The 26220-nt window shown below is 32.5% G+C and overlaps 1 protein-coding gene across 1 annotated transcript in view; it reads left to right on the top strand.

Annotated features, from left to right (window-relative positions):
* LOC127871707 (protein jagged-1b-like) overlaps nucleotides 1–26220 on the top strand; it is a 69989-nt gene that overhangs the window by 18201 nt on the left and 25568 nt on the right. Inside the window, 3 exon segments of the mRNA XM_052414845.1 lie at nucleotides 3077–3128; nucleotides 11721–11823; nucleotides 12218–12366. Of these exon segments, the coding sequence (XP_052270805.1) occupies nucleotides 3077–3128; nucleotides 11721–11823; nucleotides 12218–12366 (304 nt within the window).

Below are 26220 nucleotides of genomic sequence, written 5' to 3'. Positions count from 1 at the left end.
CATGGCAGGCATTTTGCACGTAGAATACGTGTAAATGCTTCAATATCATCAATTAACATATGTGGTGATTGATTTACCCTTAAATTGAACCCAAATTGCATTAAATTATATCAGCAGATTATGCCTTCGGCCCGTGTTTTATGATCAAAGCCTTCATGAAGCACCAGCATTTTCTTATTTTTTTATTTAAAAGGGTCTCCTGTTTGTTGTTAGTGCCTGGAACTCATGAATTAATCCTAACATTGTAAAGCACTTAAAACATAGGATTACGTAATATTTGTTGTCTTAAAGTATTGGTCTAACATTAAATGCATACATTTTATTATATTGATAAAACATAAATACCGTCAACAATATTACTATTGCCCAGTGAACTTTAAACTTGAAACACTAAAGTAAAATATTAACAGTTTTTTAATACATTACTTAACTTTCGTTTTAATGTCATCGTTCACATTAAAACATCTTTCAAAATATAATTAATATAACTTGATTATTCAATTAAGTTAGTTCAAATGCCTTTTCTGTAACAAAAAAGGCTTTATAGTTACATCTATAAAAAGTTGTTTAAATGCTCGATTTAAGCTCTATGTAATTACACACAATATATTTACCGTTTATTTATGCCATGTTTATAAACTATTGATAAACAATTTTTTTTAATATGAACACATATTTAAATTCACATCTTTAACTTTTTAATAAGTGACTTTCCGTTATTTTGCAAACTTTTTAGATATTAAAGAAGATATATATATATATATATATATATATATATATATATATATATATATATATATATATATATATATATATATATATATATATATATATATATATATATATATCAGAAGATGACTAACAGCTATACATTTCAAATTATATTATGTTATGGCATAATACCTATTTTCTCATGTAACTGGTCATTTGTAGTCAACTGAGTCCAGTTTGCAAAGCTTTTGGAAGTGGATCCATTGAGGCACCTACTTGGTGTATTTATTGGTGCACAAAGTGGGAGGCAATACAAAATACTCAACCATAATATGTTCATGGTACGTCAAGAAATTTGTGTTTTGATTTGCTCTGCTTGGAGGATTTAGCTTTGATCTGATTAAGATTTTATAAATGTTAACAGGTACATTAACTGCGAAAGAAATGAAAATAATGCATACATAACTGTATAAAGAATATATCAATAAAAAGATGTTAAAGTACGTATTGCATCATCATTTTCAGTAGACGGATTACGTCCCAGCATGAGTATATCTCTGTAGCACGATTATCGCTACTGCACATCGTATATTGCCAGAAAATGATCATGCATTTTATCGCTTATTCGGTAGCCTTATCAGTCATATCGTCTAATCATTGAAACGACGTCTCAAAAGTATCTGCAAGACAAAAAATCTCAATGGCTTTCATTTATGGTATCTAAATTTGCTGCGTTGACAATGTGCACAATCTTATGAGGTATTTAATACAATAATATTTTGTGTGTGAACCAAAGTTTCACCATTTATCTATGCCTCCATATAAACTTTTCCTTGCATAACCTTAATTGCTCAACCCAACATCAAAGTGAGTTTGAACACAAATTGCTAATGTGTTTGCAATTTTAACATACCAACGAAGTTGGCATATTTGGATGTGCTTTTAACGAAAACTAGTAAATGAATGAATAAATGGGGGTTATCTATAGACGTTTATTGGATAAATTATGATATTTGTCTGTCAGAACATATATCCATTTGAAAAAGCTCAAAACGTTGTCATATACAAACGCGAAATAGTAAAGACTATTTACAGTAAAGGATGCAGACTAGAAACAAGTGATGGGCAAAAGCACATTTACTTGATAAAATCTGAACAATAATAATTCAAGAAAAGCCGATCGTCCTCATACTTTTGCAAGCCATAATTTGGAAAAACATACATTTCATCGCAATGTCTGACTCTTTATTTTTTACAAATAATTTTATAATATACTAAGTTGTAAAAATACATTGTGTTCGTCAAAAAACCCTCATACATAATCTACGTGACGTGGTAAAATATATTTTATAAATCCCTTTTACCAGGAGCACGAGGTTCATTTTGTTTACTGATCGTTATTACAATAAAGTGGTACACGTGTGGATAATAGGCTAACGATTTTTAAATACAATGGAAATTAATTGTGTTGGGTAATCAAGGTATTTCGGCCAACGTGTATCGGTCTTTTTTCACAGTTGTTCATTTGTTTTTCTTGTTAATTATGAAATCTAACTTTTTAGTTATAATGCTACTCATCTTTGTTAATCCACGTTTTACTATAAATAAATTATTGTATTTGCACTTTGTTTTAACATCAATTGTATATTTTCACGGATTGCATTTTTAAACATGTATACTTTTCATGCAGTTTTACTTTTGATCAGTTTAGTCCATCAATTTTAAAACATATTCATAATATTGCCAAATGGATGTATCTGAAATATTTGGATATATGAGAACGAATACTGTTTTACTTTTGAACAGTTAACTCAAATGTTTAAAAATCCACGTAACCCCACATTGAATTATATGAAATCAAAAAGAACTAAGCCGATGTCGTATTAATTTCGGTACAAAGTATTGACTTTTTAACAACTGGTAATAACATTATCCCAATGCACCTTATATGTGTTCAAAGATATGTTATCAAACAAACTCAATATGTTACGATCTGTAACAAGTTGTTGAAATATAATGATTATCATTACTGTAGTTATGCCATACAGGCTGAAACGATTAAAGTTAGAAAAAAATGTTAACTCAATGCAACACTTTTTTATATCTTATATCTAAATAAGGGGCTTGAAGAATACATTAAAATTTCATATGTTGTTTTGTGAGAGCAGTTTCATAATGCTCTCAAATGTGAATTACAGCTTAATATTTTTAATGTTTTTCCCTTTCTACTATTGCCTGATGACGATCGGTTTCAAAATAGTCATGTGTTCAAATATCTGCTAAAAGCACATACTAAATACCATTAAAGTATCTTATATACATGTTTGTGTTCAAATTTGATTAATGTATTTGTTGTATTTTGCAGATGGCGTACACACTTATAGTCACTGCCTGGGACAAAGGTGATATTTTTCAAGGTAAGTCTTTGTTATGTTCGATTTGCACTTCTAATTAAAAATCTTCTTTGGTTAAGGTAGAATTAATAAGTTACACAAACAATGGACTCCATGTATCTTTTTCGATTTCCTTGATATAATTTTAAGCATTCACAAGTTTTCGTAGAGCCATCAATGTAATTGTCAACATATGATTTTTAAATAATCGTTTATTAAAACTAATTGTGAAATTGATATGTATGAAACATATAAGCTTATTATGGTTTTATATGCACTGGTCATTTTGAATGTGTTGTTTTAGAAAATATTATTGGGCATTAAAGTTATTAGCAACGCACACTTTACTTATGTTCGTATTATCAAGAAATCTTAAAATCATTTTAGGCTACAATGTCAACAAAAGTATTGATAGAAAATCATAATGTGCACTCAGTTTATTTAAAGTAACAAGTGATGCATCTTTCAAATCTATTACAATTGCATGTTGTCAGCCACTGAAATTTAGTACTCGTGCAAAAACACAATCAGAAGTGTGCATTGTTTCATGTTAAGTTCACAAAGCACGCCGCTAAATTGCTTATGAGAGGGTAAATGAAATACAAGTGCTTCATAGCTACGATGCGTCGTTCAGAAAAAAGCACTTCCTTCCTGATCGATGTCCAAGCTATCACTGAATAGAGCAAAACAGCGCAATCGAATTGCGGTCCGATGTTTGCCGATGCTGAAAGGCAATGAGCCATGTGCGCACATTAAGCCATAAGTCAGCTGCAATTAGGAGCGCGATGATCGTTGGAATGTTAACGTGTCCTTAGCATCCGGTCTTCAAAGTGAAGCATTTTAGTCACAGGTTGTCATCAGTGTCCTTTAACTCTGAACCAATATTTTTATGAAACACAACGACGACATAACATCAACTTTAACTTTATTGTGTGCATGATTTATTTAAGCCATTGACAATATGTTGATTTTTTAAATATGGCTAAATGGACGAGTAATTTTTTTATTCTTCTTTCATATTTACTTCAAATAATGTTCCGAACACATGTAACGAATTTGTAAATAATAAAATAACACATTGCAGGATACTCATTACATAAAATCAAACATTACATAAATTAAACCGATTATAATCGAATACATGTATACTTATATGAAACTTCATTTTAATGCTGAACTATTGTATATTTCAACACAGAACTGTTTTATAAAACCTGGTTACTTTCACATTGTTTTACAAAATATTATCCGTTGTTTTTTCGGCGAATGCCTGTTCGTGCGAATGATTTTGCAATACATAATTTTAATCATGAACATTTTGATATATCTTCAAAATCATAGTGCATGGTTTTCTTCCAAACACGCATCAATGTTTAATAAGATAGCACATGATGTCAATGAAACACGATAAAGAACAGCGTGATATCTTGATAAGGGTTGGTCAATTGCATCGACCTTCAGCGTACATGCATATCGTGTTCTTAAAAGATACCCGTTCTAGGGCACGTTGTTATACGAACATACTTTATTGCTTAATTGCCTGGAGAACAAACTTAGAATTTGATAATAAATAACCACTTTTTATTAATTTAAGATCTCCACCAGAATTTCTTTTCAAATCAAATATTATTTCAAAACATTATTTTCTCAGTTTTAAACGAACACATGAATATGACAGTTATCACTGATACAGACACGTTTATTCTAGTTGTTACAAAACTTAAAATAAGTATCAATGTGCTGTATGAACAAGTCAAATCAGACTAGTGTGGCTTTTTCTACAACGCACATTTTGATACATGAATGGATTTCCGGTTGTACGATGTTCTCTGTTGATATTCTCTAATCACTTCTTTTGAACTTTAAAATTTACTTCGATATTCATCAACGCTTTGAAACGAAACAAATATGGTAAGATCACATGAACACGCTTAAAAAAATGCCCATTTCAGTATATTTGGACCAGAATTGAATATTTAGGATACACAACCTGTTTCAGTTTTGTCAATATATGTTGTCAATATTTATTGTGATGCAATCTGGCGTGAAAATATGTGTAAATACATTAGCAGTAAAAGAGTTAACTATTTTTGGAGTGACTTTTTACTTGTTCAGATATGTGTCAGAGTCTGAACTATATGGAAGGTTATATGTATTGCATCTTCTTGTTCTTATTTATCGCGTACATTACTGATGTCTGGTCACAGGTCTAAACAAAAAACGTCGGTTTTATATATTACCATCAGAAAACTTAACATAAAGGCTCAACTGAAAGTATATGGCCATATCGACATAGTGTACCAAGTTAATCATTGGATGATCTCAAAGATGTCTGCGTATTGTTGTATGATTATTGTTCATTACCGATACCCAGACAACAGACTGGGTAAGAGTTCAGTGAGGGTTTACAAACTAACCATAATTTTAAAATTTCATTAAGTTTGAAAAGACGTTCTGAGCTTTGTGTTAACTATTTAAACACAGTATTTTGATTATGTGAACTCCGTATCGTATTTGTTCAAGGACAGTATTTTATTGATTAAAACACACACAAAACATAGCATGCATATTCAAAATACAAAATATCTTTAATTAAGTATTATGTAGAAATCCTGTGTGTTACAATATGATCAACATTGGGTCACAATAGTCATAGCAGACAATAGTAGATGTTCCAATGTAGTCTCAACATGTCCAATTGTACGGTCAGATGTAAGTAAGATTCATTATATATCAAAATACTTTTCAACAGAAACATTAAAATGCAACTGTCTATTTGTATAGTTTCGTACACGGAATAAAAGTAATCTGGTAGTGGTGCATCTTTCGATTTAATGTCCGAATCGCATGCAGAAAAAAAGACATTTGTTTAACGGCAAACTTATAATTGTCTCGGAAGTCCACTGTTTGTCATGTTGATGCGTTTTTACACAACACAAATCAATAGCTAATTAGAAGGTAAAACAAATACACTTGTTACAATGTCATGATGTGCGGTCCAGGAAAAAGCACGTCTCTCCTATTTCATTGGTGTCATATCAAGCAATTAATGCTGACCCGCGCCCACACACGTTGATTACTTATTTAACAATTGCCTATCATCAAAGCCAATGAGCAGCGTGCCTTCACTCCTTGAGCTGAAAGTCAGCAACTTTAGTACCGGATGTTGTTTGAATCATACCCAGTTCCCTACGTTTTATATATATATATATATATATATATATATATATATATATATATATATATATATATATATATATCTTTCGATTGGCTAAGTCATATCCCTGTGTTTTAAACGATGTTGGCTGCTAAGTATGTTATAACAAATCGCTTTATGCTTTGGGCGGCATAAAAATATGCATGGGCGTTTCATTTTTTATTGCCAAACTAAATAACGGATAATAGCACGCTCAATTTTTTGTGCGTAAAACAGGCAGTTTCACAAACTTATAATACAATAATGTATATCAAACAAATGCTATCCGTACGCTTCTTACCGACGGATTTTTGTGTGTAGATGATGTTGCCAGACTTTTGCAATACCAAGATAAACACTGTTATATTCTCAATTATAATATCGCATGATGTTCTTCGAAACATCAATCAAGTTGTAATAATATTAGCAAATATAACCGTTCGTCTTGATGTGCGTGTACACGATGACAAACAACGTCCTCCCTGATTAGGTTTAATCAATTGAAAAGGCCTACGGCGTGCAACCATATCTTGCTCAATTAAGTTACACTGCTAAAGCACCGAGTTAGTTGAGTAAATTGAGACTTCCTGTATAATAGATGGCGTCATTGCGTGACTGTCAAATGATGCAGTAATTTGAGCATAAATTAACACTTCTTGATTGATCTTAGATCAAATCAAACTTGCTCTCAATCAATAAGACCAGAATTGGTAATAAGAATATTTTCGGTCTTAGACTAGTGATTTGTACAACAGATGCCACTAACGACCGCAGGAAATATTTGAAAATCAAATTCAAAACACTAGAACTTTATTAGACGCTTTTATCATACTTTAAAACAAATATTTTTCGAAAAATTCTTTCAAAGATTCTGATTAACACAGATCAAAAATACGAATTAAATAACAGAACGGTAAATTGTGCTCTTTCTCGGAGAAAAGTTGATGATGCTTTTGTAAATAGATGACGCACACCTATCATCGGGAATGTTCTTAACAGAATCACAAAGGAATGGTTCACATATACTTGTGCTGTTAAATACATAAAACAAAGAATTTAATCAAAATGGGATAAAAGTATCATACATTATAAATTTTAAATCCTATTAAAGAGCACTGTTTATGTTTTTATATGCACATCTAACACTGCCATCGCTTTGTATTTTGCATTTATGTTTAAAAATACTTGTTATTGTAAATGTTAGTGTAAAGTTACAAGAACTTAATTTATATGTTTGGATACATGTTACATACGTTTTGGACGTAGCAAATAATTTGATATTCAAACTTTTTCTAAGCTTCTGCATCACTTTTATTTTAATTAGCAACATATATTTTGAAGAACAATCCGTTTTTTATTCAAAGACATTCAATGGAAAAACGTCATTTGTCCAACAATAAACGTTTCATACAGATGTTATTCATTCGATTATCCAAATGGATTTATATTGATGTTTGCCAAAACATGTGTGAAGAGGCATATATCCTACCCGGACGGAATAATATCAAAGAATAAATGGGATGATGTCACCATCTATTTAATGTAAAAATCATTGGTTCGTACGCGGACGGGATAGTGTCCAAGTTGAAAGATGCTAGCGGTAATTTCGTTCATAATTAGTGTTTACACGGTATATTCGTAAAATGCATTTGTACTTTAAACAAAAATCATATAAATAAACGCCATCAACCGTTATCAGTACCTAATACCATTTAAAACAGTAGCTCTGAACAACTAAAACAGAGTAATACGCATGTCGAATCAGTTTTTTTTTCAAATCTTTAGAACATCAGCATTTCATCTTGATTATATCCCGAATAGACTTCCTCTGAAATGGGCCAGATTTTGCAAACCTGACTCGTTTAAAATTCCTTCCAAATGGCAAACAGTATCCACCGTTATTATTCAAACGAAAATATTATTGAAGGTTATAACGATTTTTTATATACTCACTGTATATTGGATGCAGTTTTTTTCAATGTTGAGCAGATACGTATAACGCCTTTTCTTGTCATCAATAAAATATGTTTCCTCGTGACAACAAAGATGCCTCGTCTGTCCTAGGCATCGAATTGTTCGAATGAAGTATTTATTAAGATTTTTAATCTTTTTGTGTATGCGTCTAAATACCTACCATTAGCAATAAAGCGGCTTGTTATGTAAAACCATTTCATACTTGTAAAGACTAGTATCGTAAGCAAAGTGACGAAATATACGGATGGATAACGTGTTTAAATAGGTTACAAAATAAGCTGGACACTATGTTCCCACTTTACCATTATAGTGCAACATTTTTACTTTAACACGTTTGTAACGTGTCTAAAAATAGTGCAAAAAAGTCCTATATAATAAGCTAAATATTCCTGTTAAAATACCTTATCTTATGTTTAAAAAAATATGCAGTCTCATATGGTACTACTTTTCTTGGAAAAAGAGGCAAATGAGATAATAATGATCACGCGTAATAATGCTATTCAGTCAGTTTGTTCTTGCAGTTTTCGGCATCGTATTTTGTCTCAGTTCACTCAATGTCTCGTGCATGTTCCAGTTAACAACACATACTCATCAACAGCAAACGTTAAAACACGTTTTCTGTTCATAAATGTCATAACCAATATTATTTATATTAAATGAATATTCACGCCATATTCAGTCACTTCTCAGTGAAATACGATGAAGGACAGCTTCCTACATGATAAGGTAAAAGCAATCAACTGCCATCAGTGTGCCGGTACGAAGCTCTTTCTAAGTTGCATGTGATAGAGTTTGTGTTTAGGTGCATATTTAATTGACAACAAGATTTAATTTATGGACCTATTGCATGAGCAACTTGCTATGGTGTGTCATATCTTTATTAAACACGTCCGAATGATGATTAGTACTTAATCAAGCAGCAATTTCCTAATAAAATGCAAAAAAATAGAAGCACAATGAAAATGCTATATATGGTCCTAATCAACATACATAGAGGAGAGACCTTATTTTGTAAAAAAAAAAATATTATTATTCTACCCGAAAAGGTCTACATGGAGTGACGTGTACACGTAATGTTAATTAGGAATATATACTAAAAGGAGCTTTAATATATTATATCCCATTTTCATTTTCTTTACCCAATTATCTTCCACAAGAAAACGTGCCTTTTTCGACACACATTAGAAGAATTTATTTCGAAACACAAAGTCTAACACCTTGGGTGTTCATTAGTCTTAGGCAAAGAAGATTATTTGCGGTCTTAACGTATCATAATGGTTTCAACCCACAGTTTAAAATGTACACATACGGACATACAATTGAATTGGTTGTCTTTATACAAAATATACTGACGTAGCCCACCGTAATTCCATAATATCAATAATATCGGGTTATCTATTAACGCAATTCGATATCGTTCCCCGATTTAACTGCAATAGTTTGCGCCAGTACATTTACACCATGAACGATTCAACGGCCGATTTAATGATGGATAACTTAGCTTCAACAAGAAGCGCATGATTTATGCAATCAAAGTCACATTACTCTGACAAAAATATTGAAATAAAACGTCCTGGTAATATGAGCCCATAATTCAATTATTAAATAAAATAAATTGTAATTAAGTAAACTGTTGCTAAGGGAAACTCCGTAAACAAAAACTTGCGGAAAAAAAAACTTCTGGACGAAAGGACTGGCAGAAAGAACGTCGACCCAATTCTACCCCTGCCCCACACAAAAGCGTGAACATCAATAGCATTGATGTATATATCTATTATATGAGAAATTGCATGCTGACAAACATTAAAAACAAATCAATTTGTTCCGTAGTTCTCCTATGTCCCGCTGATGAGTTCACAAAGCACACAGATCAATGGCTAATTAGAAAGTAAAACAAACACAAGTGCTACGCTGTAAAGATGCGCGATCCAGCAAACAATTCTTCTTTCCTGATCGATGCTTCGTGAATCGGTCATAGGATGTCAGTGCATCCGGATCGCTTTTTCACTGTTTACCAATAAGACACTAAACCGTATGCGAACGTTGGCAACAAAAGCCTTAAATCAGATGCAATTAGATACCCGGTGATTTATAGACCACATTGGGTGCCATTTATATCCGGTTTTGAAATGAAGACAATTTATCAATCTTAATTGTTACCATAAGTTATTAGTTAATAAATTAACAAAACGTGTAATAGGGTAAACAAACGTCAGGATCACTATAACTGTTCAAATTAAATGATATGTCTATTGTGTAAGCATAATATAATACTTAATGTTTAGATTCATTCCTACCTGTTTTCGGTAAGACATAAAGTAAAACAATATTTATCTTTCTTTACAAGTTATTGGCGTGTGTTCTTTTCTGTTTCATTACTTTCGATACACTAGTAAATTTTGAAGAACAAAAAGCGCCAAATGCAACAACACGCACACTTCTGAGTAGTGCAACAACACGCACACTTCTGAGTAGTGCAACAACACGCACACTTCTGAGTAGTGCAACAACACGCACACTTCTGAGTAGTGCAACAACACGCACACTTCTGAGTAGTGATTCACTATACAGAATAGCGTCTTACTTAATTATGTTAAATTGTATTGGTTGAATCCGTGAATATATAACATGATCAATTAAGCTGCACGTGTAAGGCTTTTTGTACATGTTGACAACACGCAGAGTCCAATATTTAATTAATGGTGACATTGCGTGTCTCACTGTGCACTGAACATGGCACGGTTTGGCATGGAATTGAATAACTTAATATTCCAAACTTAATCTAAAATTCAAAAAGAAATTTGTCGTTATATAACGAGATACACCATAAGGATAAGACAATAATTTATTGCGAAAAGCACAGAGTTAAAATAAATATTTTGTTTACAAACTTACATTTGTAGCGTGGCTTTGGACAATAACTTTGGACATAAATTGTCAACATAGATTAAGTTTGTTTTACGTCATCCGCGAAAGCAAAATGGGTATCAGCCTCTGACTTTTATGGTATGGATCGCTTCTAATCATTCGCGAGCTATATCATATTTCAATGTCATCGATGTTTATTGTGAAGTTACATACGCACCATTAGCGACACAAACGTTGGGGATGACATGACACTCTTATTCAAGCATTGGTGAAAGAATGTTTACATGCCACAGGAATCTCCACATCAATACAGGTATTCCGAAGTCAACAAGAAGCTGATAAATCTTGTGTTAAAGTGTTGGTTAAACATTTACGATATGGCAATACGTACATGATCACTCAAACAACTTAAGATATACATGGCTTTGACAACGTGAAGACTTTAGTGATAGTAAATCTTTTGAAATTTACACACACTGCCCTGCCATATACATTAAACTACATCCAGACGCAATGATTCAACGTTTTATATACTTTGAATGTGTGAATTATGTTGTTATATGTATGTTTTTTGTCAGGTGACCGTCTGATAGACGTTTCTTCACATTCCGGTGTCATCCTTCCTGGCGACGCTTGGCACACCTTGACTAACAACGGGCACACCGCTACACTGATATACAAGTAAGCACAGACGTATTATACGGCATTTGCATGCATGTAGATTATATGAGCTTTAAGTTGATGTAAAAAGAGCGATAATATCATATTCCTTCTTTTACGACAAAAATGCATGTTAATGCTTGACTGTATAATAAACTTAAAACAAGTCAAATATATATGAGAATGTTATTGAAAAATAACATACTAGTAAAATATATATGTGAATGTTATTGTAAAAGAACATACTTTTAAATTTGTGATCACCGAATATATGATTATACATTGTTGCCACTGTATTTCCGTTCAAACTAATTGCAATATGTATCACACTAACAGTCCTCGTTCGCTTCGCGTCCTTTGATTCGCGCTAGTGTTTCAGAACATTGCTGATACAATGATAGTATGCACCTTACAGGATTCGAGTTGTCTGCGATACGAACTACTTCAACACCACGTGCTCCAAGTACTGTAGACCACGTGACGACAAGCTTGGGCACTACACGTGCAACGGAAACGGAGACAAGGTCTGCATGGATGGATGGCTCGGAACGGAGTGTGACATAGGTAAGAAAAAAAGAAAATATAAATTAAATTATCTTAATATACAGCTGCCTGTACGGGCATTTCTTAGGCAAATGCAGTTAACTTTCATTTGCTTTACACTGTTACAGAATTGTTTATTGATATCACAAGTGGATTATATAAATGATAAAAATGATGGTCTTAAATTACAAGATACCAATATTTCGAACATTCCATGTGTTATCTGCGAATGGATCGGATCGATAGTCTTGGAAAGTATAAAAAAGCACACTGGGATCAACTTGCGATAAACTCGGCAAACGCTATACTAACAATAAAATAGCTTAGTAATGGTTAGTGTCATTGAAATTTCGGTCGATTGAAACACTTTATTTTTTTTATTTTATATTATGCTTAACATATTTCGTGATATGGTAAGTTACCATTTATTGAAATCGAAACCATTCTATGAACATGATATTTTTGTGGTATAATGAATTTAAATTTATTATATTACGTTCAAATTCATCGATTAGAAAACAGAATTAATTGAACTTTCTTTTTTTTTTTAATCGTAATAATGTGACGGAAATTTCACATACCTTCAGCATCATTAATATGGTGTGTTCAAACCAAAGATAATGTAGTTTACAAAGCAAGCTATGATTTCATATAATATTTAGAGAAAAATATTGTTAATGATGTCATTAGAAGTATCTACACAATAAACGTATCTTTGGCCCATACCAATATCGAAACGCGTGCTTTTAAACGTTTTGGACACTGATAGGAATGTTGCCTGATTCGACTTCACTAGTAACAAAAATATTTATTTTTTGTTCGAGGAAGAATATCAGTTCATTATGCTTTACGTGCTTACATGTTAAGAAACGATATGCAATTGAGTGTTTGACAATAGAGTACACACTGTCGTGAACAATGTTATGCTCAGACTGCAGAATTAAATTGTTAGAAATATAAACATGCGACCGGACAAACAAATAAAACTTAAACTGTTATCTATGTCTGCTATAAGTTACAAAAACAGGCATATGCATATCACGATACTCCTAAGGCTACAATGTGATTGATTCAAAGACAGACCAATAAACGTTTTGTTTAAGTTCCTCAAGACTTTCATGTACATTTTTTTCACATGCATAACAAATTGTTTTTCTTCTTATATCAATGTGTTTTTGCTAAAGCTTAGACTTTAATTTCATCAAATAAAACTTTATTGGCAAAAAGTGCGCGGACTTAGAAAGCCCCAGTTGTCAACATTGCGCAGCAGGTGCATCTGTTGATGACGTGATCGTGTGCGGAATCCGCGCAATGTCGAGTTTCACCGACATTGTAATGGCGTTCTTTGAAATGCTACATTTTGCCATTAACACACTTTTCAACTTTGATTAATAGTCTTTAGACTCGTTAGATTCCCAGCTGATTAGGACCAAGAATCATTAGGGCTTCTTTGCTCAATGATTGAGTTACATCAACCAGCTGTCTTTTAGTCACGCTTAGGCCCTCTAGTTGTGTCTTATAGTCACACTGTAATTTTAACCTTCAAGTTGTGTCTTGTAGTCACACTTGGTCAGTCTATTTGTGACTTGTAGTCACGATAGTTCAAATAAGGTTAAAACCCAAAAGAAGTGTCCTTTAGGGTGACAGGTGACTAAAAGCTGTGGGATCCGACAGCCAAAGTGCAGAAATATCCTTTTACGTATCCTTTTAGTTAATGAAAAACGGTGTCTTTATGTTGCCAAATATTTGCTCATAAAATCATTATAATTATTGTCTTAACCCTAGTTATATCAATTTATTACATAATATTTTACTTTTACTGTGTTTTAATAGTTTAGCCGGTATTGTTTCATTGCTTAAGTTTTTTACAGCATTATTATTTATATCACACATATTTAGATCATTAATCCTTTAATTAATGCTGCATAATATTATCAATACCTCTTATTTTTTATCAATATTATGTACATATATATGTTTTGTACAACGCCATTGAATATAATTTTATCAAACTAAATTGATAAAAGTTAAATGCATTCTTTATTATTAATGTAATTATAAATATATGTTTCCTTCTTTAAATTGAAGAATATTTATGAATATATTTTACTACATGTATTTTTACTTAAAGCAAAATACTGTTCGGTAATGAAACTGTTTTGGCTATTTGAAACGAAGATTGCAGTTTTCATCCGGCAAAAACTTAGTTTATGTTTCCTGTAATAAGAATGGGAATAAATGTTCTTTCTTAGGGCGGCATTTCTGTATACAAACTATTGCATTAATAGTGTAATATGCCTTTCAATGGGCGAGGTGTTTGTAAAATTATCTGTCACGGGTTGAATAACAGCCCGTTTATTCGAGGGGATTGCAAATTAAGATTGCAGGCTTATCAGTATTTTGTTAAAGGAACAACATTCTTATGTTGAAACATAATGGTTTCGAGGTTGGTGATTCATTTGAGTTTAAATTGCGAGTTCAGGCTCTCATGCAATAAAAAAACAACACTATATACATTCATATGCGATTTTTTTTTCTGTTACTTTGGGTTTACACACATTTTTTTTTAACTAAATGATATGTCTTTTGTTCAGTGCTGTTGTAAAATATATCTACTATACTATTCGTTTCACAAATTAGTGAAATGAAAATTATTTTAATATTTCAGATTAAAATTACAGTTTCAAATTGTATATAAATTGTTTATGTATATGTTTGTTCTTTTGATAACGTGTGTACTATCATGGCTATGTCCAATATTTGATGATAAACTCCATTCGATTAAGCTTCGCAAATTCATATGTGTTTTTATCTCAAAGAGGCGCAGCGTGATTTAGTCAGTCGTTAGTCGTCCCTCGTGCGTCGTTTGTTGTCCTTCGCTCGTCGTCAACATTTACCTTGTGAACACACTTAAGACATTATCAACATGATACTTGGCCAGAACTTTTATCACAATTATATATCTGTAGCAGTTGAAACTGAATTAGATTTGGTAAAAACCTATAGCACAAGGTCAACTTAAAGATAGAAGATGTGAACACTTCAGAAGTCAAATGTTTTCCAAAATATAATGAACTGTTTTGTACTAATAGTTCAGCCGAGTTTTAAAATGGTTTAGTTAGGTCCGTTGAAAAAACATGGCCCTCGGGGGGATGGGGAGGTGGAGGGAAACAGTTTTCCCCATAAAGCTATTGTAAACCATATGAATTTTCTGCAAGTCACATTTTGTGTTCAATATAATTAAACTTTTTCTTTCTTAATCGACTTTGAAAAAAAAGTTCCAGACCGTTGAAAAATAGGCCCATCATGTGGTTTGAGCAGTTTTCCTTATTGCTGTAGTTAATCTTGTGAACAGTCTAGAAATCACCGTCTTTGTCCGGTCATCATGAACATCTCCCAGAACATTGTTTTCTAATGATTTCTCAGCCGAATTGGTTCATGGTTGTTGAAAAACATGACCGACAGTTTTCCTTGTATGGTTATTGTGAAAGCACTCTCGAAGTCCCTTATTTTTTAATTGAATAACATTTTATCGGAACATTTGTCTTAATAAGATCACTGCAAAATTTAATATTATTTAAATAGAAATGCTGAGGATAATTGGCAAAATGTATAATCAAATGAGTACTTACAAAAAGCAAATGCAAAGACATGCTTAATCATGTCATTTTTATTTTGAATTTAATGCGCAGCATGCACACGAAGATATAAGATAATTCTCCAGACGACTTTTAAATGCCGCGGCATTTTTTACATCCCATATTTTATCTGGCCATAAACGCGATTGTGTACGTATAAACTCAATCGCTGCAAAATACGGCTGTCTGGGAATGTTTGTGTTTACAGTTACAGCCGACGAGGAAATCGTACTTCATGAGTGCACAATACTTTTTTTCAACAGTGTTCATTAAACAATATTCCTGTTATAATAATACATTAATTGGCTTAGTGATCAAAGCTTCGCATTAAGCGGCAAGTCTATCATTCAATAAAATTGTGCTTCCAATTGTTTATATGAAGTCGACTATACAATACGATTAAGATAATAAATGTAAGTTTAATGTTTACTTGAAGAGTTTTCAAAAATCTTGTTAAGTTGTAAAATATCAAAGCGATAGAGTAAACATTTATTCCCAAGATAATATCATTCAATGTTATCACCCACATGGGTTGAAACGTACTGAGCATAATATATTGAAACATATATCAATATGTTTGTTTTAAATTAAAGAACAACAAATGCAAATAACGTTTCCACTCCGGTTAAGTCAATATTAATTATGTGCAAAAACTTAAAATGCAAGTTTTAATTGTGCGAAAAACGGAAGGGACACGCAACGGTGCCACAGGAACTTGTTTATATTTTGCAATCAGATAAAATTTAATTGTTATTTAAATGTATCATGATTCCACAAATATTGATTGTACACCTTTGTGTGTGTATCAGCAAATATTTAAGAAGATCATGGTTGGCGATCAATATAACGCAATTAAAGACTTATACGAAGAATCGCAAACCGTTCTAATTAATTTTAATGACTGCGTGGTAGATCTATGTTCTCAGGAAAAACTATTAAAACAACATTATTCCCGTTGGTTTCATTAAAATTATTAAATAATTGCATTGTTTGTAAATTTAATTTAATGCCCAAAGTAAAGATAAGTAGATTTTGATGATCAAACATTTTAGTTTCGGTATATAAAATAATGCATACAACTATGCTACACAAACGTCATAATAATAAAGCATATTATGGCAGATTTATGTTAAGCAGTAAGCATTTGCCTTTTACAAATCAGTTCAGTTGTAATCCGAAAGACATAAAAGTTTTAACCATCGTGTAAATCACATCATTTAACAATACATAACGGTTAATTCTGAGAAAACTAGTTTCGAAATATTATTTATTAAATGCCTGTAGATACGTTTAAATGGGATCCAAATGCGTACTTAATCTCGTAACTGTTTTATGAATGGGATTGTGGTTTTGTGCATGCATAGCAGACGTCGTTCTGTTTTATGAATGATCCATGTTAATCACCCACATGTAAATTTCACAAACAATAACACTGGTTCATGGACTATATATTTTAAATCTAGAAGATTTCGGTCTGTTTAATTGTGCATCATAAAGAGAGTGTCACTATGTTATATCCTTATGGTTGTGTATTAATATATAAAAATAAAATCATAAACAAAGGCTTGTTCTTGGTAAGAAGATAATTTAATGAATGTCATATCAAATGCGAATTTATTATGATTGTAAAAACTTTGATGATAAGATGTTAGACATGTGTTGGTGCAAATCTTGACGGAAACATTATAGACAGCAATTACCATCTGGAATTGCTGTCTAAATTTCAGCAAAACAAATCAAATCTCCATAAAATGTCGCAATCGGTCTTTTTATGTGTTTCACACAAATGCTTCCTGACGATGGGAATGAGAAAGGCAGCCGTCGGTTTATATAAACAATTTGTCGTATATGACGTCTGCTGATCAATTAAAGTAATTATATGTTCTTGTACATCATAAAACTTGATAGATTACTGAAGAGGAGTTCCAAATAGTATGGTCTATGAATGGCGATGCAAAGCAAACTGAGTAATATATCAGGTACCTACGCCTACAATTGAGGTAAGTGTATGGTTATTGGATTGAATCGTAAAGAAGCTAACCCCTGAGAAGTTTATCGAACTTGTTCCATTACATACAATATTAAATAAAGTGTTACATATTATTTCATAGCTGCTACTTTTGCTGCTGCTGCTGCTGCTGCTGATGATGATGGTGGTGGTGGTGGTGGTGGTGGTGGTGGTGGTGGTGGTGGTGGTGGTGGTGGTGGTGGTGGTGGTGGTGGTGGTTGTGGTGGTGGTGGTGGTAGTGGTGGTGGTGGTGGTGGTGGTGGTGGTGGTGGTGGTGGTGGTGGTGGTGGTGGTGGTGGTGGTGGTGGTGGTGGTGGTGGTGGTGGTGGTGGTGGTGGTGGTGGTGGTGGCGGTGAAGATGATGATGATGATGATGATGATGATGATGCTGATGATGATGATGATGATGATGATGATGATGATGATGATGATGATGATGATGATGGTGGTGATGAGGATGAGAATGATGGCACAGGAAAAAGGAAACGGTTACAATAAAGTTTACCGAAAATAGTTCAAGGTTCTAATGAAGATTGTTTTCGGATGTATTTTTATTTTATTTTACTATATGATCAATTTCAATAAATCAAGATAAATCTTTTTTTCTCAAATATGTCATATATTTTTTTATATCGGCAGTAACAGTCACACATAAATAAATGTGTTTATGTTTCATGCAGCTTGTGTGATCGTTTGCCAATGCTATAAACATGGTACTCATAGAACCATTGTTTACATTATCATTAGCCGAATCGCTGTTATTATGCATACCTATGCTATGTATTTTTTAACATTTTTTTTTATTTCTTTACATTGTTTTGGCATTATGTCGGTCGATTGACCGATTAAAAGAAGAGACTGATAAATCGATCATCCATTCATCGTGTACATTGAGAGTGTGAACGAAATATCAGCATATCGAACAAACGACCAACATAGCTATTTATTTAAATAATATGATAAGTTTTCAAATGTGTCTTTTTCTGTTTATTACGAAGTGGTTTTAGTACTTTTGCTGTGTGTGTGTTTGGGATACGTATCATTGAGGAAATATAAATTATTTCTTGCTAAACTATTTAATTAATTTAAGTATGTTTCCTAAGAACATGTGTTTATTCTGTATGAAAGAGATGCAAAACACGTGCATGCACGTTGAAATTATGTTTACAAATTTAATGGACGCACAAAGGTGCGCCAATAAATTGTTTATATGCAGCAATAACACAAAATAATTTTTTTATGAAATATAACGCTTGATTTCCAAAGGAATAATGTGTATTGAACTGTGTATTTTTTATAAGAACACGCATAGGTTAAAAGTGAGTTTTGTTTCATATTTGCAATTTCACATTTATAGGAACATACATTCAATCGATTCAAGAGGGATTACTTCGTTGTTGTTGTTTTTTAAGTTCCGGAATTTTCTCGATATTTTTTCAGGAAACAAGCTAAAAAATGCGATTAAAGTTGTTTTTTAACTATAAAAAATAATTTGTGTTTGTTTTTCAAATATAAATTCAAAGTATGACTAAGGCAATGATGTTTTAGATACAAATTGGAGATGATATTGTGTTTGTGTTCAACAGTCTGAAGAACCTGCACCTATATTTTCAGTTATTATTGGTTTGTTTTTATCTATTAGCCAATTGTGTTCACAGCACGGTGTGCAACCTGAAATTGAAATAATGATATAGCCACATGACTCTTTCTTTGAAGACTCATACTACAGAAGCGCTCTCTGATGACCAGGTGACCTTCTGTGTAGTAAAATATTAAATAAATGTGTAGATCAAATACTTCTAGGAGAAATAATAAGCATGCTTATTGAAATGAAACGGTGTTATAAAAATGGATAAAGCATCTGAAAATGACTAAAGTCGTTGAGTAATTCATTTTAGCTCTGACCTTACTTTGACTTTATGGTATTTGTATTGCGTAACAAGTTGTTATAAATGTTATGGTTCAAGGCTCGGCGGATATGATGTCAGTGATCTATTTCAAATCGCTTTAAAATATCACAAGATGTGTGTGAATCCGTTTCACACATTCACCTTCTTTGAGAATAAGAATGGCAGCAGTCTCTTATAATTAACTGTTTACTCTCAAATTTCGTCGATTCCCATTGTAATGTATGATTCTTAAAAGCTTGACATAGTATTACAATTGTGTTGAAAAACATTGGTTCAAGCATATCGACGAAAATTACATTAAATCAAATCTATGTGTTATGAAAGTAGTTTATGCATCCCTTTTATCGTCAATACCCGTACGAAAGTGATTATTGTATCGGAATGTAAATTTGCCCTAAATGGTTATCAAACGGAACCAATGACATTTAACTTTTAAATTATAAATGTTATGATATATCTAATGATAACTGTAATTCTTATCCAATAGGTATGCCTACATGGCTCGTAGTCATTCGTCGCAAGGACATGTTTTGATGTGCAGCTGGATATATATTTGGTATTGCTTGATACCCAAACTGAGAATACATTTCAAACTAAACCGATACAGTACAACAACGCAAATACAGATGTGCACGTGTGTATTACTACATCAAAAATACATCGTGAATAATACCTCGTCTTAACGTCGATCAACAAACATTTAAATATATTAAATTTCTTTAAAATAAATGCACATTTTTACCAATATCGATTAACTGGACGTAGCTATTATTACTTTAACAAACTCGGTCAGTGTTTACAGTTGAACATGCGGTATCTAAATGGGATGGTAAGATGAACCATCTGTTATATGTTCACAGAATGGAGCATAATTATTACTTCGCATATTGTCAGTTAACATCATGAATCGGGGAACATGTTTATGTTTAAAGATGTTATATAAGTGTTCTTCCGAATTTGTTGTGCTATTATTATACAGATATTTAAACAACCCTAATTATATTCAAAGCATTATCAAAGTGTGTCTGTATGGCCAATATATTATTAAATGCGTACAAACATTATCAAAGTGTACTTTTAATCTGATTTTAATTTATAATACTTCTAATACGTGTAATACTTTTTGTTAATGGCAGATAATTGATTATTAGTATTATATTATTTATATTGAAAATTAAATTAAATAGAAAGATTGACTATTGTTGACGGAGAGTTTAACGTTTCAAAATCCCTTTCACGGTGCCTTTATCAAGTAGAAACAGTGCTTTTTAAATTTTAACAAGACATGGCAAGTTCAAGTGATTAACGCAGACCTACAGTAAGTTCTCTTATATATGTGCACCCACATAATGCAACACAATTGTTAAATAAATCAAGAATATTATCCTTATATGCGAGAATGCACAGTTTGTTTGAGATGTGACATGATATTATAGTACATAACGGTATCATTTTCTGAAACATGAGTTCCCGAGATTTTAACATGAATACTCAGAAACATATCCGCCTTTTTTCCGATTCATGTCTGCGAGGGCTACATTTAATTAAAGCAACGTTTATTTTAAAAAAGATGCATTGTTAAAAAAACAGGTGCGCATAGATTGTTTTCGAAAGCCTCGCAGGCGCACGCATCAAATGTTGACGTTATCACGCGGAAATTAGGCTATTTAGAGTCAAATCGACAATCCAATTGTGTACTCGTCCGATTTATTTTGTATGTAAAACCTATGCTGCGTAGTTTGACGCTTAACTTAAATTTAAATTTTAAATCTCTGCATTGTAATCTCGCTATATTAAACTGCATCCACACTATACTTAATGTGTATAGTCTTGACGTTTACCTTAAAATATCGATCATATAATTTATAAGCTTATTTATCATAATATCATAATCAGCTTTCATTAACAAGCATTTCTGTAAACAAACATGTTGTAAATAAACTATTTGCATGCAACACGTTAAAAAAATGACACGTTATCAATACAACTTCTATGAATCCAAGATTTTATTTCATATTAAAACAAAATCTATTGGCTGCATCTTTCTTATTAAACAACACGGTCTTAATGCTACATTGTAATATCAGGTGTATTCTGTTTTCATTTGATTGCGTATACAAGGTGGTGAAGTTGTATGCTTATCTATCACGGTTTTAACCCTTACAGCGCTGGAACCGAATTTTAAAGGCCTTTGCAAACAGTTTGGATCCAGATGAGACGCCACAGAACGTTTGGATCCAGATGAGACGCCACAGAACGTGGCGTCTCATCAGGATCCAAACTGTTTGCTATACTGATAGTATTCTTTGAAAAAAATCTAAGAAAATGCTAATTTTATAAATTCAGCAGACGACATTTTAGCAGACGACAAATTTCCCAGCATGCAAAGGGTTAATAACGGAACAGTTGTTCGATTGGCTTAGACCTTGAGATTGCAGGCGTATGAGGCGTTTCTATAACATACAATACTCTTTATGTTTCTATAACATACAATACTCTTTATGTTTCTATAACATACAATACTCTTTATGTTTCTATAACATACAATACTCTTTATGTTTCTATAACATACAATACTCTTTATGTTTCTATAACATACAATACTCTTTATGTTTCTATAACATACTATACTCTTTATGTTTGTATCAGGGTGGTTTTATGGTTTTTATCAATTTATTTTAATCAACGCATACATGTTTACAGCCATGCACAATGTCTTCAAAACAACAGTAAAGTGGTTGATACAAGTCACTGAATGACTGAATATATTACTCAGTTCACTTAAAAGTCACCTTGCTAATCAACGATTAAGTTTTATCTGTACTGTTGGGAATTTTCATAAATGTACCATGCATATATATTGACCTTACGGCGAGATAATATTGACGAAAATTATATATAAATGTAGTTTTTGTAGTTTTCTGTAGGTTTAATCATTTGGGAAATAAAAAAACAGGAAAACAGCGCAATATATTCTCCAGAGTTAAACAAGTCTTCGATCTTCAAAACATCAATCACGGCCAAAAGTAAAGGGTTAAAGTAAAGTGTATAAATAAAAATATAGCCCAAAATATTTCTTTTAAAAAGGGCTACGTTTTCAAAAAGTTTCATGGTGTCTGGAACTATATGCTAGTATTTTGTCTGAAACAATTCGGCAGAAAATCGTTCACGTTTCATGTGCGCCATGACGATTTACACCTCACTACAGTTATTTTGACATGCTCGACTTTAGTAGAGGAAAACACCTATATATAGGATCTGGTACGAGTTGTCATATCATACTATATTTTATTAAACGAGTTCAGGAATTTTGTTAGTAAGCGAGCCTTTTGCGAGCTTACTAACGAATTTCCTGGACGAGTTTAATAAAATATGGTATGATATGACAACGAGTGTCAGATTTTTTTTATCACATGCTTTTAAATGAGCAAATTAAATAAATATTGACGCAAACATAATGATAAATCACGAATGTTGTTTACATTTCGTGACGTCATTTGAGGTTGCAACGTCATTTCAGCAAAATAACAAGATGCGATTGGTCAATAAACGAAAACTAAGCCAATGAAAACGCTTTAAAATGGTGTATTACACATGTGTAATATAAAAAAAAATATGTAATGGTTGTATAACATGGGAAACAGGGTATAGCGTGTGATAAAACCTACCTATGTTACTATTGCCAAATGCAGCTTTATCTATAAAAAAAAAACTTCAAACAACGGAATATACTTAAAAAGTATACATTATGACAACGTACTTAGATAACCGTAAACTGTTATCGTACTTGAACCACTGTTAAACACAGCCCAGTGTGTGTAACTTCAAGTACAGTATGTTATGTTATAGGCCTGTCATGGAAACTCATTAATCGGAGGTTTCCCGTGGTGACAACATTGGCCTTCTGCAAGGAATATATTTACCGAAGATTTCGATCAAAGGCTTGCAGAAACACCACCTGCGCTTAATTCAATTCTACGCTTTCATGTCAATATGTGAAACTAATCTGGCATATGTGCTAAGGACAGAAAAAAAATCTTAACTTGATTAACTTTGATATCATGGCTAAGAAATTGTATGACGATATGTTAGACAATTTCAAAATGTTTCCGGCTTTTCCCGAAAATATATTTGGTCCACATGATCTTAGTCGAAAAATCAACCAAATTTGTGGCGTCATGCTCTTTTGAAACTGACTTGCCATCATAGTTTTAGTCGACACGATGAGTTATTTTTTACGCCATAACACCTTTTTCATATCATGCCGTCATAGAATATGGTACACCCCAATAATATGGTCATGTCGGATTTGTTTATATCGACTTACTGTGAAATAACATGGTATGTCGTCATAGTTTTGTAGGTTTTTCCCTCTTAAATTTACTCGTCATAACGACATTAAAGGGATCTTTTCACGCTTTGGTAAATTGACAAAATTGAAAAAAGTTGTTTCAGATTCGCAAATTTTCATTTTAGTTATGATATTTGTGAGGAAACAGTAATACTGAACATTTACCATGGTCTAATATAGCCATTATATGCATCTTTTGACGATTTTAAAACCTAAAAATTATAAAGCGTTGCAACGCGAAACGATTGAATAATTTGGAGAGTTCTGTTTTTGTCGTTAAATTTTGTGAAACTACGAAGATTGCTTATATAAGGTATAAAATACGACAAGTATGTGTACTTGGCGGAATAGCTCAGTAGGCTAAAGCATTTTTACTTCAGGACTCTGGCAGGACTCCAGGGGTCACTGGTTCGAAACCTGCTCCGGGCAATATTCTTATCCTTTTTTAAATTTTATTCTTGATTTTTTACTGGAGCTTTTACGATCCAATGTTTACATGTATCAATATAAAGCATTTTATGAATAAGTTAAAAAATGCCAAAATCTGTGAAAAGGCCCCTTTAAGTTAAAGTCTCGACGTAAATGTTTTCGGCTTTTCACGAAAAAAAACATTTGGTTGACATGATCTAAGTCGACAAATCAACATACTTTTTGGCAACATGCTCTTGTGAAAATGACTTGCCATCATAGCTTTAGTCGACACGATGAGTTATTTTTTACGCCATGACACCTTTTTCATATCATGCCGTAATAGAATGTTGACATCATCATGGCATCAGGGTGTCCCTTATACGCTTCCATACAAAGGAGCTGGTTCCTAATTGAGAAAAGAAAATGTAATTTTCTGAAAAGTTGTATGCCCGAAAAAAAAACACTTCATGATGTGTTTATATCAAGTAATAAAATGTTTTGTTCTTCGAATCCGCAAATATTTTTTTGACAGTTCATGACGAAATGGTTGGTATTTCAGTGGGCGAGAAAGCTACAAGATTATTTATCAAAAACAAAATTGCTTTTGTTCGATGCGCTTGACAATTAGGATTGCGTTCTTATCCGTCGTTGGTTAAAGACATAAAACGCATAGTGTATAATGAGCGACATTATTTTGTTAAACCGGTTTCATTTTTTTATTTGTCTACAGAATAGGAATTGAGTCATGAACAAAGGTCTATCAATTAACGACGGAATCTATTACTCATCTGAAACAATAAATTCATATTTACTCCCCAAATATGTTGTACAGAAGGGATGCCCAATACGCTGTATATAGTTTGATGTGATGTGTATTTGCTGGTAAGCTTGGTTTATTGTTTGTTTTCCTCAAACTTACAGTATTTCAAAAGGGTATGCATACGACTAGCGTTTCTACGTAGGTTTTACCAAAAGTACTTATATGTCTTAATTGCGCGTTTATTCTTATTCTTATTCTTACATTTTGTTAAATGGTAATAATTATCCAATCGAGGTTAATACGTCACATACGTTATGTGACATGTGGTATATATTCAACTGGGCCATGCAGTGGGTATCAACTTTTTTTTAATTATTTTTATAGATTATATTAGTAATAAGTGAAGCAATATACATATGGTAAAACAAATAATATTTATTTCTTTAATGATGTATTTATGATGTATGTTAATGGACCGTTCTCGTTGGCACGTAACTGCGAGAGTCTCTTATGCCTGTAGATGAACAACAACACACAATATTTCTTCAACAAAAAGCATGTCACAGTTTACGAGAACATTGTTTATGTTAGTCCACGGCTGCTTTCCTCATTCCGATAACCAGGAAGTATGTATGCATAAAACGCATTCCCAGACAGGTTGCGACATGTTTTAGACTGTAGATTCGATTATATCAAAATCTGCAGATCTGCAGGCGGCAGACAGCGATGCCAGATGTTTAACACATGTCTAACAGCTGTTCGTGCAATATCTAGGTCATCGTATCAGAACAACTCAC

The sequence above is a fragment of the Dreissena polymorpha genome, chromosome 3 (genome assembly GCF_020536995.1).
Source record: "Dreissena polymorpha isolate Duluth1 chromosome 3, UMN_Dpol_1.0, whole genome shotgun sequence".
NCBI lineage: Eukaryota > Metazoa > Mollusca > Bivalvia > Myida > Dreissenidae > Dreissena > Dreissena polymorpha.
The sequence above is the reverse complement of the archived record's forward strand: the minus strand, read 5'-3'. Positions and strand labels throughout refer to the sequence as shown.